The following is a 16,101-nucleotide window of genomic DNA, read 5'->3' on the forward strand; positions in this document are numbered from 1 at the left end:
TTTGAACAAATGTGAATCAGACGACTAATGAGAGTAGTGTCTTTCCACTCTGGAGAACAGGCCAAGTGGTCTGGTTACTGCACCATGAGGGGGAAACCACATGGAATCCATGTGGCCATTTGTGGCTGGGTATCATTTTATCCATGAGTCCAGTCACCAATAAATTGCCTTTTCTCTGAGGAAGGGCTAAAGCCTAAAACCTCCGACCCATCCCCCCGCACCCACTATCTAACTTCCCCCCTTGCCAGCCGCTCAAACTTCTTCACGCTTAACAACTGCAACGGAACTGCTATTGTTAGCAGTCTCGAAGCTGTCACTTTCAGCAGAACAAAGGTTATTGCAACCGATTGATAAAAATTTCATTCACAGACAGACGCTTTTATGTGGTGTACGAGGGAGCGACTTTATAAGATGTGTGTTCTGCCCCTGGCGTCCACTGGCACATCTCCTCCTGCCTCCTGTTTAAGCTGAGTTCAAAATGATAATGAGAGCAGTGAGCAGCCAGCAGTCCCCCAGCACTCTGGTGAGCAAAGCAAGATCCACTCAGGACTCCTCTGGGCCTCTAATTGGAACTCTAAATCATTGTGTCACCTGTCACTCAATACATGGTTTTGAAAGGGAGACTGTGGGAGCCCGTACAGTGGCTGTGATCTCCAGCTGAGGGAGGGACGAGACTAGTTGAGGTGGGCTGCTCTCAGTCTGTAAAGCAGAAAAAAAACTCTAATGAAGCTTGCAGAGGACATAGAATGAGTACTTTATGTCCTTTACCAAATAATTTCTCTAATGCAAGAAGATGAAACTTAAGGATATTAGTGCTGATCTTTTATTGGTGTTCTCATTAATAGAAGTGTGTCAAGTGTGCCAGCAGTGTGTCACAGATAAGTATAAGATTATGTTCTTCCCCTAGTGGAATCTAGCTGTTTGGCTTTTAGTCCATTGTTTCCTATTTTCACTGTGGGCCAAAATCTCTTGCATTGACATTCTCACCACTCGTAACCCCCACGGTGTTCCTAATGAAGATGTAGACAGTTTTGCTTTCTCCTTTCCACTTCAGGTCATCACTGCAAGTTTTACAATGTACACTTTGGACACGGGCGATACTAGGCAAATAAAAAAACAAACGAGAAAAAAAAATCTAATAAGTTTTTCATGATTACTTGGGGTAATTTTTTTTCCTTTGACTTTTCATGAACATTTATGAATTTGTCTAATTTTTACTTTGTGCTTATTTAGTTACTCTTTTTCCAAGTCAAGCATTTCAAGTTTGATACCTCAAAATAAAATTCCACATATAGAGACACAGGTATGGAATGTCTTGTTGGAGCATGTCAAAAAAACAAGAGATTGGCATCCAGAAAGTTATTGTTGCATGCACAAATTATGTTAATTCTATATCTTTCATGATTTAGTAATAAAATAAATTAGAAGACAAATGGATCCTCCAACCAGACCTTCTATCCAACATCAGGGTCTAACCATACATATGCACTTCTGGAAGAATGGTCAAAACGTCCCTTAAGCACACTTGTAAAACTAGTGCAATCCTTTTCCAGAAGAGAAGAAGCTGTTATAGCTGCATGGGATGCCACTTTCTGTTTATGTCTTACTGTATTTCAATAACCAGAACTTATATTTGCTTTATTGCAACATACAACAGCTGTTTACATCCTGGTGATCTCTTGATTTGGTTTGGGTCAGCATGTGGGGTATTAAACATTTCTTTGCAGAGTATGTCAGGAGATACACTATATCCTCCACTGGTCATGGCACAAGACAAAGACGGCAACTTATGTAACAGGAAGTGTACTGAGAACAGAACTAGTTGTACTAATGAAGTGAAGAGGGGAAGATTGAAGATTTAATCATTGCTTGCCTGCTGAGGGATGGATGAGAAGTGTGGATTCCCAGGCCTTTGGAGTCTTGCCAGGCTCACAGTTGAAAAGCGATGAGACTTGTATAAAGAGAGATGTGGGGGAAAATTGAGAGATGGGGTGATGTAGGAAAGCAAAAAGCATGGCTGGGGGAAGGTGCTGTCAGAATATATAGAGTGGGTAATTGGAAGCTTAAAAATGATTGCTTGCAAGTGATCAAGTGTGGTCTTTCCCTTTTACCTTTACTTTAAATTTACAGTTGGCTTGCTCATTTGCTTTGCACATAATACAGTATGATCAGCCTGGGTAAACAGTTAACCCAGGTAACCCTCTTTGTCCTGCTGTCTCTAACTGTTTATAATAGTTTATTTATTTATTTGTTTTGCCTGACTTGCCTGAATTAGCATTATTTCCTCCACAGGGGGAGGACTGTGCCACAGTGTGTCCACCTGGTCTATTTGGGCCAAGCTGCATGTCCACCTGCTCCTGCCACAACCAAGCATCTTGCTCTCCAGTCGACGGCTCCTGCATCTGCAAAGAAGGTAGAGAACAATAAACTTTTGATTGATGATGTTAACAAGCCTTGTTTTGATGTAAAAGATGCTTTAAAACTTCATCTCAGGTTTACTAGTCAAATTAATAAACATTCACACACACAAAGCATTTTATGTGCAAAGACTGAATCCTAGTGCAATTAGTTGTTTTCTTGAAAGAAAATCTCATACATTTGCCATTCCCACACTCATATTTTAATAAATAAGTTTTAACTCCAAGTGTCTAATACTAATTCTCAGCTCCCCCAACTGTATTCTATGTATTTGTCCTACTCCCGCACACATTATTCAGTAAAATGGGTCAGCAGCACATCAGCTCTTCATCAAGCTGTAGCCCATTCATGTCAGCCAGGTGTGTTTAACTGTAGAAATGTAAGACATGAAGAACTGGAGGGGAAAGTACTGCTGTAAGTTACATTTTCCTAGAGACAAAATCATAAATTGTAAAAAAGGCCTGACTTATTTAGCTGAATGGTCTTGAAGACATAAAATATTTTAGAATTGTCAACAGCCTAATTATACAACTTCTAGGATTTTTAGGTTGAGATTCCATTAATGACATCACTTCATAATTTAATGTATATATAGTGGCAATGGAAAGGGATCACACCACTTCCACTTTTTCACATTTAGCTTCATAACATAGCACAATATACTCTGTGCTTCACAGATAGATTATAAAGTAACTACTTAATAAGTGAGTGGAGACAGACGATAAATGGCTGTGTCAACAAAGGTGTTCTCAGTGTTATAATTGATAATTGAATACTCAATCAATCTGTGGACCATACTTAAAACTAATGAGGATTTAATAATTAAGTTAAGAAAACATGCCAGGACAAATACTCCACTAACATATCAAAAATATTGTTGCACTGCTATTTTTATTTATTTCTTTTATTTTACTGGTCAAAAGACCATCCTCTTTGTCAGCATGTCTTATAAAAGGGCACATTTCATCATCTTTTGGTGCTAGAAAACTTACAAATCTTGACAGTACTCACATTAATAATTGACAAAAAGCCTTTTCACTGTTTTATTGAAGCAGATTGATAAATTTATAACACACTTTTTTGACACAACAATGTACTTTATAGATATTCCTTTCTAAAACAGAATCTCCACTAGCATATTGTGGATTGATGATGTATCAAATGGAACAGTAGAGCATGACAGCCTATATTGTTGTAGCCGATGACAACAACCAAGCTGTTTTGACAACAAGTATATGCCAAATCAATGAGTCACACTGACAGCTAGCATGAAGGGCCATGTCAGAAACAAGGTCTTGTTTCTATAAATCATCCTGCTGTCCGTCATTATAATAGTCGTTAGTTTATATTATATTTTAGTAAATTTATAAGCTAATGTTTTATCTGCTATATTCATGAAATGTTACTTATATTTAAATGGTATTTTACAAATGTAGCTACTGTATGTTCAATCCATTTTAGACAATGTTTTGTATTTATTTAGCCTTTATTTAACCAGAAAGTTGCCACTGAGCTAAAAATCTATTTTTGAAGGCAGACCTGAAATTAAAGTTAAAACTTAATCATTAGAGTATTGGAGTGTGACCGCACTGCACAATCATAGCACACAACAGGGAGACCTCATTTCTGCAATCTGTTACTTTTAGTGTCTCCATTTTTAAATATCATTCATTAATATATATATATTATTAATATATTATATATTATATTAATAATTGAAAACAAAACAAAAACTCACATTAAAAAAGCACAGCATTAAAACAGACCACACATAAGAAATGGCGTTGAATACACATTGGAGCCAAGCACCAAAACATCAGACCGATTCTCAGGGAAGAGCTGCTTTAACAGATGTCATATTTTGTTAGAGAAAACACTTGCTGGAGGATACTTTTTTCAAAGTTAAAAATAACTACAGTAGAATGTGGCTGCAAACGTTGTTAAATCATCAATATTAATGGCACAATGAGTCTTGTAACGACTGTTCCCAGTGAACACTAACACAGGATGGAAAACAGCAAAGCAAAAATGAGATTATAAAGTGTAAAAAAGTCTGCCAAACACAAAACCGAATTTACAACAGTTGACACAGTATTGTAATGCAGATACAAGCAGTCACTGACACATTAGAGCATCAGTCTGTTAACACACTCTGTTTTGTTACAGAAAGCGTGATAATTTTGCAAAGTACTACTTCTTAGGTGGAAAAACATTATAAAAAGGAACTTTGCTAAATAAGCATTATTATAAACCATACGTCATATAATGAGTGTTTCAAATGAACTGAAACATTGTTTATAAAACAGCAGTGCAGGTCAGAATAAGAGGTTTCACCAAGCTGAGAAAATTACTTGGCACCAAATTACTCACTCTTCAACAAATTCAGCAATAATAAATTTAATCATCTATTTGTCATATTACCAGCCATACTTTGGCTTTCATAACACTCAAGCAATTTAGATGGCGACGAGCTGAAATGTCTCTTATCCAAAAGGACTTCATTCAAAGAGTTCAATTTGCTTACCATCTGTCTTATTACTAGATCTTCATCCAGAACTTGTTTCTTTACAAACTATTTAGTCTTCTATTAATTCAGCATCTCTGACTAAAAACTCAGTAGCTCTTGCTGTTCCATTTATATTTGTGATAATGTCATCAGACTTCCAAGCGCACCTGGTACCAAATCTCTCTTTTCTGGAATTTTAATCATGGAAACTGAGCATTTAAGAGAAACTGAGTTCCCAGTTAATTAGATGCTAGGACTAGGTTGCTATGGAAAATTATATCCTGTGGTCTTAACATTGTCATTTTAATTGTTATGTGCAGTATTTACATACTTATCAACTTCATCATGTATTCATCAACATTGAATTGAATATTATTATCATGAGCTCCAAACACAACACTATTGAAAAGGAAAATGTGAGAAAATTGCATGTCCCTTAAATATAATTGAAATTTTGTCAAAAGACAGTTTCATAAAGCGTTTTGCTCATCACCTTATTATATATGCGGTATTTTTTCCACCATCATTTGTACACATACAATAATGTTAATTTTCCTAAAATCTTCCAGCCACCTTTAAATATGTTTGATAGCTTTTAAGTTCTAAATGTTAAAATTAATTTTGTGGCAATCTATGTATTTTATGCCAGTACTTTGTTTTAGAAGTGTTAATTTAAAATAAATGGAAATGCATAGATGTCTTCAGTCTTGCAACTGTATTGTGTAAAGTGCAAGCATCTATAATGACATTCTGACATTGTGACATTTTAGGAATGCAGCACAAAAGCCATATGCAACGTTAAATGTTACAGTATCATTTCTTATACAGTATGATTGATAGATGAAAAAATGAATGAAATGTCTCCCTCTCAATGTTGCGTGGCCCGACCCTGTTTGGTTGTAAGACTGGATTAAGATTAGTAAGATCCTCTTATATTGTTGAGGTTTTCTTGGTACTGTGATGATCTTTATTCTGAGTTTTAACCTTTATTCTTGAATAAACAATTTTCAGAAAGATGATGGCCATAGAACAAAAATCAGTTGTTTGATGAGAATAGAAATAATGATGTGAAGTCACTAAATCTAAGCCCAGTTTAACATTTTTGAGAGATAGCTGATCACTGTCATCAATCACTTAATGTACTAATATTTTTGTAAGACTGATATTTGTCTCTCCGGTAGCCTTAGAGATTTTAAAAATGAGTGCCAGAGCACATTGGAACAGTTCTGATAGCCCATAGTGGCCCAACGTAGGTTGTTATCCATCTCTGATAAACATAACTATCAGACTGTGATGAGAATTTCTGCATCACATGTCACCGTAATTTTGATATATCTTCAGATTTCAAACCCATTCATCCATCTATCTATTTTCTTTACCCACTTAATTCTTGCAAAGGGGCTGGTGCCTCTCCATAGCAGTCAACAAGTGAGACCTGGGGTAAACTTTGGACAGTTCACCAAAATATCAAGTGGAATTACTAACAAACACTCTCAAAAATTATTGGCGCTATCAAAGAACAAAAACCTAAAATGCATACTGTTGATGGTAGGAACAAGAAGCTAATTTTTTTTCCTGAGTTTCCTTATCCGTAACCTGACCCTCTTTAAGCTTCAAAATACCATAGAAATAAAAAAAAATCTTAGAGGTTTTTAAAAATGTATCTATTGAAATTCAAATGTTTACATAACGGCTTCTGTGTCTTTAATTAATTTGCTTAAGGGTTTTGGCCTCAGTTGCCATACGATCTATGCTAAAAATGGCCAAAAGCCAAACCCGGTATCCATCAAAAAAATTAATCTGATTATAAAACCATGCACATGCACACTAGAAAGCATTTACCACTTTATAAATCACTGCTATACTTCAACATTTCCATACACTGAGCCATGTTTTTTCATGGTCACCAATGGCAACCATTGAGAAAAGAGTAAAGAAGAGCAATTTCACCCAGGCAGAAATCACTGTGTTGATGCATAAGGTGTAGTTTTGGTTGCCATGACATAACAAATAAAAGGAACACACTGCCACCAGCATTTTAGGAGGCCGATGGCATGCTCAATATATAAGTGCCCGCGGGAGTGAACGGTATTAATGCGCACTTCCTCTGCGTTCTGGGATTCTGGAAGGGGGATTGGGATCCAACGCCTGAGGGGCTAGTACTGTCCCCTATAGCCTATAGCGGAAGAGAGCATCAGTACACCAGGCCAGAATCTTTTTACTTTGCTTCCTAATTGTCCCATTTGCAAAGTCTTCCATGATGCACTCTGCCAACGCATCCATCGCACAGATTTACACAAATTTTACCACTCTATTTATATATTTACAACAATCAGTCTGATCCCTTCACACGTTTCACACCTTTCCTGTATTAATCTGTCATTCTCATCACCCTGATGATCATCCGGGAGAGGAATACGATGGAAAAAAAACATTGATGACGTATTGTGTGGACTTTGATTTACGATTTAAGTTGGCTTATAGGTCTTTTTTAATTTGAAAGGCCTATTATTTTGTTTTAGCCATGCCTCACCAGCAGAAGCATAAATAACACTGCTGTTTTGAATGCTTATGATAAAGTTGATCTATGATTAATATTTGATATGGAGGGAAATTAAATGTCTGCAAGGAATCATGATGCAGTGTGGCTTCCATTCCCCACCTCACCATCTGCATCGCCAGTTTCCCCTGTCTTTGAAATGAGTGTATGTGTGGATTAGACTTTGTGTGAGGGACCGCACATTCTCCTGTCAAGTTTTTTTTTATTTTTTTTTTACAGATCTTAAACTTTGCATGTTAAGTGATTCAGATTCAGGTCCCATTTTGTGCTTACACAATATTTAAAATTGAGACCCTTGATTATTTTGTTATGGCAAGTTTCTGATAATGCCCAACATTTAAGATAAATAGATGTATATATTTTAAAGCCAAACCTGAAATACACTGCTGTGTTATATGACATTATGAAAAGGTGCCACTTTCATCTGTTCAAACAGCTGTATGCAAATGTAAACAACATACTGTTCATCCTGTTTAAACGAGTTCTGTGTCCCATACATGACCACATGTTGGTGCAAAATGTTAGTATAAACCCCAGATCAAAAGTAGACTCCCTTTTAAAGATGCTTCTTAAAATTGGTAAGAAAGTGTTAATATTCATTGTAAAACACGTTGTTCACTAACAGGGCAAGAATAAAAAAAGTTGAAAGTAAATTACATTTGTAAATGCACCAAGAAACAGACATTTTTGGAAACATGTTCTGAGGTCTGATGAAACTAAAACTTGAGTCTTTGGCCATAGTGACCACTGACCAGAGCAGTTAGAGTAAAAAAGGAGGAGGCTCATGAGCCTGCGAACATAATCTCAAGAGTGTTATTTAGCAACATTATGTTGTTTGGATGTTTTGCTACAGGAAAAATGATACAGCTGCCATATGTAGCAACATATTAAGACAGTCTTTCAAATGACTATGGCAATAAACATGCAGCCAAATTAATTACTAAGTAGCATAGAGGCAAAAAAAGTATTTTATTCCAATTTCGAAGTCCTGATTTCAGTGCCATAGAAAATTTGTAGGCAGAGCTAAAAAATGTGTGAGTAATATGGCCAACAAGACTGTTAGGAGGACTGGGCCACAACTCAAGCTATTCTCAAAGCCGTCAGAAGATTAGTGACTGACATCCAAAAAGTTCAACCATCAAAAAAACTTTAAAAAAATTAGCTCAGGATTCTGCCATTTAGCCAATATTATTATTATTTATTATTTTTTCCACATTTTTATTCTTATGTTTGAGATAAGATACAATAATAAGATTTTGGTTTCTTATTCAAAATCTCTGCATGTTTTTTAAATACATCTTTAATAAACACATTAATTTTTTTCTTTTTTTTCTTCTTGGATGCCTCTTTTGTTCCAGGCTGGCAGGGTGTGGACTGCTCCATTCCTTGCTCTAGCAGTACGTGGGGTCTGGGCTGCAACCAAACATGCTTATGCAGCAACAGCGCTGCATGTGACCCTGTGGACGGCACCTGTGCTTGTTCTCCTGGCTGGAGAGGGGAGCACTGTCACGAGTCCTGCCCTGTAAGTGCAATTTCTATGAGAAAGCGATACAAATCTTTCCCACTCCTCATCAACATGTACCAGCTGCAAAGTGTTCTGCTTGAGAGCTGTAACGCTGAAGCTACTGTCGTTGTCAGGACGGCACCTATGGGCTGGACTGCCGTGAGCGGTGCGATTGTAGTCATGCTGATGGCTGCGACCCTGTGAGTGGCTTCTGTCGCTGCTACCCAGGATGGACCGGTCAGTGCTGCTTCCTCACAAATCAAAAGAAGCTCAAAGTTTATCTGTTAATTAGCCTCATTAGCACAATATCAAAGACATCAGATGCTCCTCAAAGACACAGATCTACACCAACAACAAATATACAGGAGCATTCATGGTTTGTGTTATTCTGTGTATATACAGGGTTTCTAAGCAGAGTTTTATTAATGAATTGGTTAGTTTGCTTTGTTATTTAGCCAGTGCCATAGAAGGATCAAGGATGCTAAGACTTGAGCTCTAAGTTAATTATTTTTGGCTCCAACAATTGGTGCTGGCATGCCAACAAGCTTTTATTACAACTAATATTATTTTTTTACAGCCCAGCAGAACAAACTTAGCCAACTTAAGTAAATATTTAGGCCAGGACTCCTTTAAATCTTCTGGCATTGATGGTGAAATTTGTTTAGAGTCCAGACCTAGATAAGCCAAGAAACAAGGATGTGAAACAAAGCAGTATTTGTGTACATCTAGCACTCCCTGAAAACCTATTGCAATTACTCTGTCTTTTTTTTTTTTTTTTGATAAGACTCATACTGCGGCCTAACTTGAAATTTATTTATTTTTTTTTAAATGGTATTTTTCAGTGAAAACTAAACTCAGCCTTTAAACCGCTACTCAGACACAGAAATTCACTATTCACTATAGAGTTCAGGTCTGTGTGTTTTGCCTTGCAACTTCTAAACTTTTCTCACACTGGGAAACATTACAACAGATAAGCAAGGCTCAGCACATTTACTTACAAAAAAAAAAGACACGTTTTTTACATCACAACAAAAGCAACATTTTATAATAAAGTCTCACCCTAGCGTTTAATTCTTAGTGGCATTGAAATAATTATATTATCTTGAGATGAAACCAATCAGAGTAAAGAGGAAATGTCAAAAAATGAGTCATTTGTGAAGAAAGTTTCACTGCAAGCAGAAAATTAGTTGAACAAGGTTTTGTATTTCTATTTTCTGTCATACAATTATGTCCAAAACACTTGCTCATCCTATCAACTTAACACTGCACAGATTTTTATAAGGTAAAGCAAATTGCATTTAATTTAATTAGCATAATTTCTTTGCCATTTCCTAACTTCTAAGCTTTAAAATAATTTCCTAAAAAAGGTCATTTAGGATTACATGCCTTTACATACATTGTGCTGAGTTGCAGAAGCTAAATGCAGTATACACACTGTCTAAGTTGCTTGAGTTATTCTTTTTATTGTCAACAACCCCTAAATAAAAATGTGAGTTTTTTGTGGGGTTTTTTTTTTCAACTTAGTCATCACCTAAATGTGATAATGGAATAGTAGAGGATTTATTTCTGTTACAAACACATATTTGTATTGATGTACGCAGCCTATGGCTCTCATCATTAAAATAATTTGCACTCTTGGAAAGAGCTGTTAAAGGAGATTGTGAATGACAGAGCAAGGGTGAAGAACATTCTGCTCTGAAATTATATGTTGTTTCTGAATGTCAAATACTAATTAAGGTCCCAGTTCTCGATTCCAGGTAGACAGAGGAAATCAGAGAAGGGGAAAAATTCAGGAGAAAAGGTCAAGCCTGTGAGCCCCCTGCAGCCCACTCCATTCAGCCTCCTGAGCTTCGGGCATTTATTCCAGGAAACAATGTGGGTTTATTAGCTGCGAGAATGAAGACGACAAAATGGGCCTCTCATGCTCTGAATCCTGCACAGGTCGGGACCATCTGTCAGCCTTAATTGAGTCACCAGGGTGCAAGGCTGTGGGCAGTGTGCAACTCAGTGGGTCACACAAACATGTGCACGCACACACTTGAACGGCGAAGGAGAGGACTTTGTGGGATTCGATACAGTACAGTCATTTGAGTCAGGGATAGAATAAAATGCCTATTTATGGAAAGTCTAATGCTTTTTTATATATATATATATATATATATATATATATATATATATATATATATAAACAAACTTTGTCTTATTCATGGTTCTGCTCAATTCAGAGTTGGTGTAGGTTTCTACAGTTAAGTTGCTGTTAGTTGTAATGTCTGGGAATGGGATGAAGCTTGACAGTTGTATATGCATAAATTCATCAGTTGGCAGATCTACATGGTTGTTGCTGACATTAGCAAATGTACATTTGAAGTCTGTTTTAACTAAGAAGACACTTATGGTGAAAATATGCTACTATGTAAAATAGTACTTTTACCTTTATTTGTATATAACGTTTGTCAGTACAGTGCCTTGTAAAAGTATTTATTGAACTGAAACTTGACCATCACAAATCTAATGTAATTCATTGGGATTCTATGTGAAAAGAAACACAAAGGACCTCATAATTCCAAAGTAGAGTGAAAATCACACTGACCTACAAAAATCTCTTTCTAAAAAAGTCTGGTGTGCATTATGTATTTGGCCCCCTTTCCTCTAATGCCCCTAAACAGAAGTCAATGCAGCAAACTGCCTTCAAAAATCATCCAAATAGATTAAATAGTGTAACATTTATGTGACGTTGTCTCAGTGTAAATACGGTTTTTCTGTGAAGGCGTCATTAATGAACAAAAACCATCATGAGGATCGAGAAACACAAACAATTTTCAACATCTCAAATAATACTGTAGAGTTGACAATCTGAAGGTTGAAACTTATGGAACAGCTGCAAGTTTAAACAGAAACGGCCGAAAGGCCCAGACTCTGGTGGGGGTGCAGAGATCCACAGTTCATTTGGAAGAATCTGTGTCCAGTACAACTATATGTAGTCCACTATAAATGACTTTTACAGAAAAGTGAAAAGAATTTTTTAAAAAGTTGAAAGAAAGTAGTAAGAAGAAGATATTTTGAAAGAGCAGCAGGAAAAACTTTTCACCTTTAGGTGCGAGAACTGGTTGAAATATACTTTGAAAGCTTTCAATTGCAAGTAAAACAAAATGGTTCAAAAATGTATTGACTCATGGGGATTGTTGTGTAATTTTACTTCCACTTCTCAATTTTGTGCTACCTTGTTTTGGTCATAACATAAAATTACACTAAAGTACACTGAAATTTGTTGTTGCAACGTAACAAAATGTTTAACTTTTCAAAGGATATGAATAATTTTACAAGGCACTGTTTACCAGAGCAGGAAGAAAGACAGAGTCTATGTGTGTGAGCAAGAGTTAAACAAAAAAAAAGAGCAGTCGCGCCTCTAACAATTGTTTAGCAAAAGCCCTCAGTTCAAGTTTCCTTCACTCTTTCTTTCAGGCATGCAAAGCCCCTCTGTTTGTCACCATTACTCTGAGAAAAACGATGCTCTGTCTGCATTCATTTTCCCACAGTGAAGGCAGTCACAGTTTTTTATTCTGGCTGGCCCAGAATAACGCATGCCTTGCTTTCCTTTTGATGTCCACAGCTCTGCTCATGTCTAAATCACCCCCCGCATTCCATCAGCACTAACATTTCCTCTCCTCTTACTCCTCCATGCCTGCCCTAAAGTGCCGTGGTTACAGTATAACATGGCTCCCAAGAGTTTAGTCCAGGTTTAATTCAAAGGTTGTGCGCCGAGGCCGCTTTAATGGCTACACATTCTTCTGATATTCTTATTCAAAGGAAATTTCAAATGAGATTCGAACATGACTGTTTGAGAGTTTGGGTATGTCTGTGTGAGCGCGTGCGTGCAACTGCGCTTACATAAAGTGTATCACTCTTTAAGAAGCTACATGTCTGTATGTAGCACAGTACGTGCAACTTTCTCCTTTCATCTCACTTTTCTAAGAGGCTGAGAGAAAAGACGCTGTTGCTCTGATGGATGTGCTAATGCATTCATGTGCACACCGAGAACCCTGTGTGGATGCCGTGTTTTCTTTTTTTTTTTTATTTTGCAATTGTTGGTTGGAGCTGCACCAAACACACTGTGACACTTCCAGTCTGTGCTCTTGTAGCCTGAGTACCTCCCTTCAGCTCTGTACACAACCCCATCTTTGCTGAAAGAGAATGAGAGACAAGCTGGGGCTCTCTGGAGGCCCAACCCTGTTAATCAACACAGTGCACTGGCAAGGAGCCCCAGTCAGATCAAATATAAAATACATTTGGAAAGGAGAAATGGAGTGTGAGAGATGGGCTGGGTTTGAAAAAAAACACACACACACACCCATGCCCACACACACACACTTCAAACTGGATGCTTTATTCAGGACTAAAATCATTTGAGGATCCATGGTGATTGAATAACCTCACAGATCTGTTAATATCAGGCATTGTGAATACTGTCCCTGTTAACTATGTGTTTTTACAGATGGCTATTTAGAATGTTGCAGCAAACCAGGGTTTTTTTTCCCTCGTATTTTGCATCCGCTGAATATTCGTTTTGTTTAATGTGCCTGCAGGAATCCACTGCGATAACGTGTGCCCACAAGGCTTCTGGGGACCCAACTGTTCAGTCAGCTGTTCCTGTCAGAACGGTGGGTCCTGCTCTCCTGAGGACGGCACATGTGTGTGCGCACCTGGATACAGAGGGACTTCGTGCAAAAGAAGTGAGCCTCCTCCTCTATAAAAAAGGCAACCTCTCTTGATCCAAGGCTTTGAGCGATAACTGGCTGGCGCTGAGAGCTGCAGCGGTAACAAACTCCATCACAGCGCTGACCTTGTTTTGATCTTTGAAGAATTGTTAAAGGTTGAGCCAACTGAGGAGAGGCACTCAGCTGTCGGTCAGAGCGGCTTGAGTGTAAATCCTTCATCACAGCTATCGCTTAATCACAGTGTCTTTTTCCCTATGGCATCCCTCAAACACACCCACATACATGCACACACACGTAAATACGTGCACGCCCCTCGTCCTCCTACACCGTCCTTAACAACCAGCTCACAGTGGGAGACTCGGTCCTTGCCTGAGGCTCATCAGTGGGCATGCTTACTGGGAGCGCCCGCTCTGCTGGCTGGGAAAAAAAAGGGGGGTGGGGAGGGTTTCTGTCTGAAGCCGCTCTCAAGTGAGGAGCTTACTGATTGGGAGCGAAATTCACAACCACAAACCTGTAAACATCAATTTGAGTGGAAAATAAGAGAGAAGCTTAAACAAGCTGCATGCATTGTGCGTTTGTGTGTGTTTGCCCCTCGAGCAAAATAATCACTCAGACAAATTCAATATTTACCCAAGTAATTTACTCATCAGGTAAAATGATTACAACTCGCAATCTGCGTGTGTAGGCGTGCAGGGGTGTGTGTGTGTGCTTTTTTTAATTTCATTTGAGACATCACATGGTTCTCCAGAGCTTGGTAATATGCTATACACCTGTTCCCTGAAATACGTTACAATTAACACCTAATGGCTTGTCATATCTGTGACTTCGTTATCAGTTTTTAACAGGTTTCTATTTAGCTAGGAGCTGATTCTCTCCTAAGATCTACGCTGGAGGAAAAATTTTCCCCAATTCACTATAAAAACAGTGTTTGTTGAAAACTGTCTCACATTAATTCTACAAACATAATTATTTTAAAGCGGAAGTAATGACACTTTTTGGAAAAAAGCCTCAGCTCTTTTAACTAGTCCTTAATAAAATCCAGTGAAACATTCTGCTTTTGGAAAGTCACCTAATTAGAAAACAAGAGTGTTTAATCTCAGCATAAAGACAGTGTTTCTGTGTAGTCCTTAGAGAACAAACAGCATTATGAAGACCACAGCAGGTACAGTAGGTCGTGGACAAAGTGGTGGAGAAGTTTAAAGAAGAGTTTTGTTAAAAGTCGACATCGAAAAGTTTACAACATCTAGAACACTGATCCAATTTTTTTCCATCTAAAAATCTGAAGTTCAGGTGGGAAAAACTGTTGACAATTGAATTGTCAACAGTTTTTCCCAGAGTTTGCAAATCTGGTCTACAAACCTGGTCTTGATGTGAGATTGGCAAGGAGAAAATCATTATAGAAAGAAAGTTATAATAAGTCCTAATTATACGTGGCCACATTCCATGTAAGGAATACAGAAACCATGTAGAAGAAGATGCTCTGGTTAGATTTTTCCAAAATTATTTCTTTGTCCTTCGTGCAAAATGATTTTTGTGCAGGAAATATAACATCCTGAAGACTTTATCCAATCTTGAAAAAAGGTGGTGGCAGCATCATACTTTAGCAACCTTCAACCTTAAACATGTGGCCAACATTACATGTTTAATGTTCACATATATGGACTACTTTGTGTTTTTGTATAACATTTATACTAGAAGGTTTGTGGTACTACAAGTTAACAAAATAATTTTAAAAAGTTTCAAGGGTGTAAATATGTTGGCAAGCCACTGTTGCATCTAGCAGACTTATCTGCTACAGTCTCCTATTTCCAAAGATTAGGACCTTTGTGGGTGATATAAGCAAAATAACATTTTATTCTTTACTCATATTTGACTCATATTCTTTCAACACATTACCAAGACAGGGTTGTTTATTATTCCTGACATTTTTAGATCATAAAGCAGCTTTCAACTCTTGACACAGGAAAATATTTTTACACTTCTCTTAACTCCTAGTATTCTGTCTGAGGCAGGAGATAAAATGTCGGTGATTACAATAATGACAGCCTTTACTGCTCTCACCCTCCTCTTCACACGCTCTCCTTGTCTCCTCTGCTTTTAATTCCTCCGGCGTTGATTTTTCTCTACTCCCTTGATCGCTCTTGTCATGCTGTGTCCAATAATTATATACCTCTTGTTCCATCAACATTGGTGACTGATTCCCTCTTCTCTCCCCCGCCACGCTCCGTTGGCTGCAGTCTGCTCTCCGGGGTTCTATGGGCACCGCTGCAGCCAGACGTGTCCGCAGTGCGTGCACAGCATCGGCCCATGCCATCATGTCACCGGCCACTGTGAGTGCCTCTCTGGCTTCACAGGCTCCCTGTGCAACCAAGGCAAGTAGCTTCCTGAGTCCTATTAA

At 37.9% G+C, this 16,101-nt stretch overlaps 1 protein-coding gene across 7 annotated transcripts in view; it reads left to right on the forward strand.

The window, feature by feature from the left end:
* megf11 (multiple EGF-like-domains 11) overlaps window positions 1–16,101 on the forward strand; it is a 115,270-nt gene that overhangs the window by 82,505 nt on the left and 16,664 nt on the right. For all 7 annotated transcript variants that reach the window (XM_028002459.1, XM_028002470.1, XM_028002495.1 and 4 more), the window contains 5 exons: window positions 2,293–2,413; window positions 8,843–9,006; window positions 9,123–9,225; window positions 13,572–13,718; window positions 15,941–16,075. In XM_028002459.1, coding sequence (XP_027858260.1) covers window positions 2,293–2,413; window positions 8,843–9,006; window positions 9,123–9,225; window positions 13,572–13,718; window positions 15,941–16,075 — 670 coding nt within the window. The remainder of the gene's footprint in view (window positions 1–2,292; window positions 2,414–8,842; window positions 9,007–9,122; window positions 9,226–13,571; window positions 13,719–15,940; window positions 16,076–16,101) is intronic.

The sequence above is a fragment of the Xiphophorus couchianus genome, chromosome 2 (assembly GCF_001444195.1).
Source record: "Xiphophorus couchianus chromosome 2, X_couchianus-1.0, whole genome shotgun sequence".
In the NCBI taxonomy this organism is placed as follows: domain Eukaryota; kingdom Metazoa; phylum Chordata; class Actinopteri; order Cyprinodontiformes; family Poeciliidae; genus Xiphophorus; species Xiphophorus couchianus.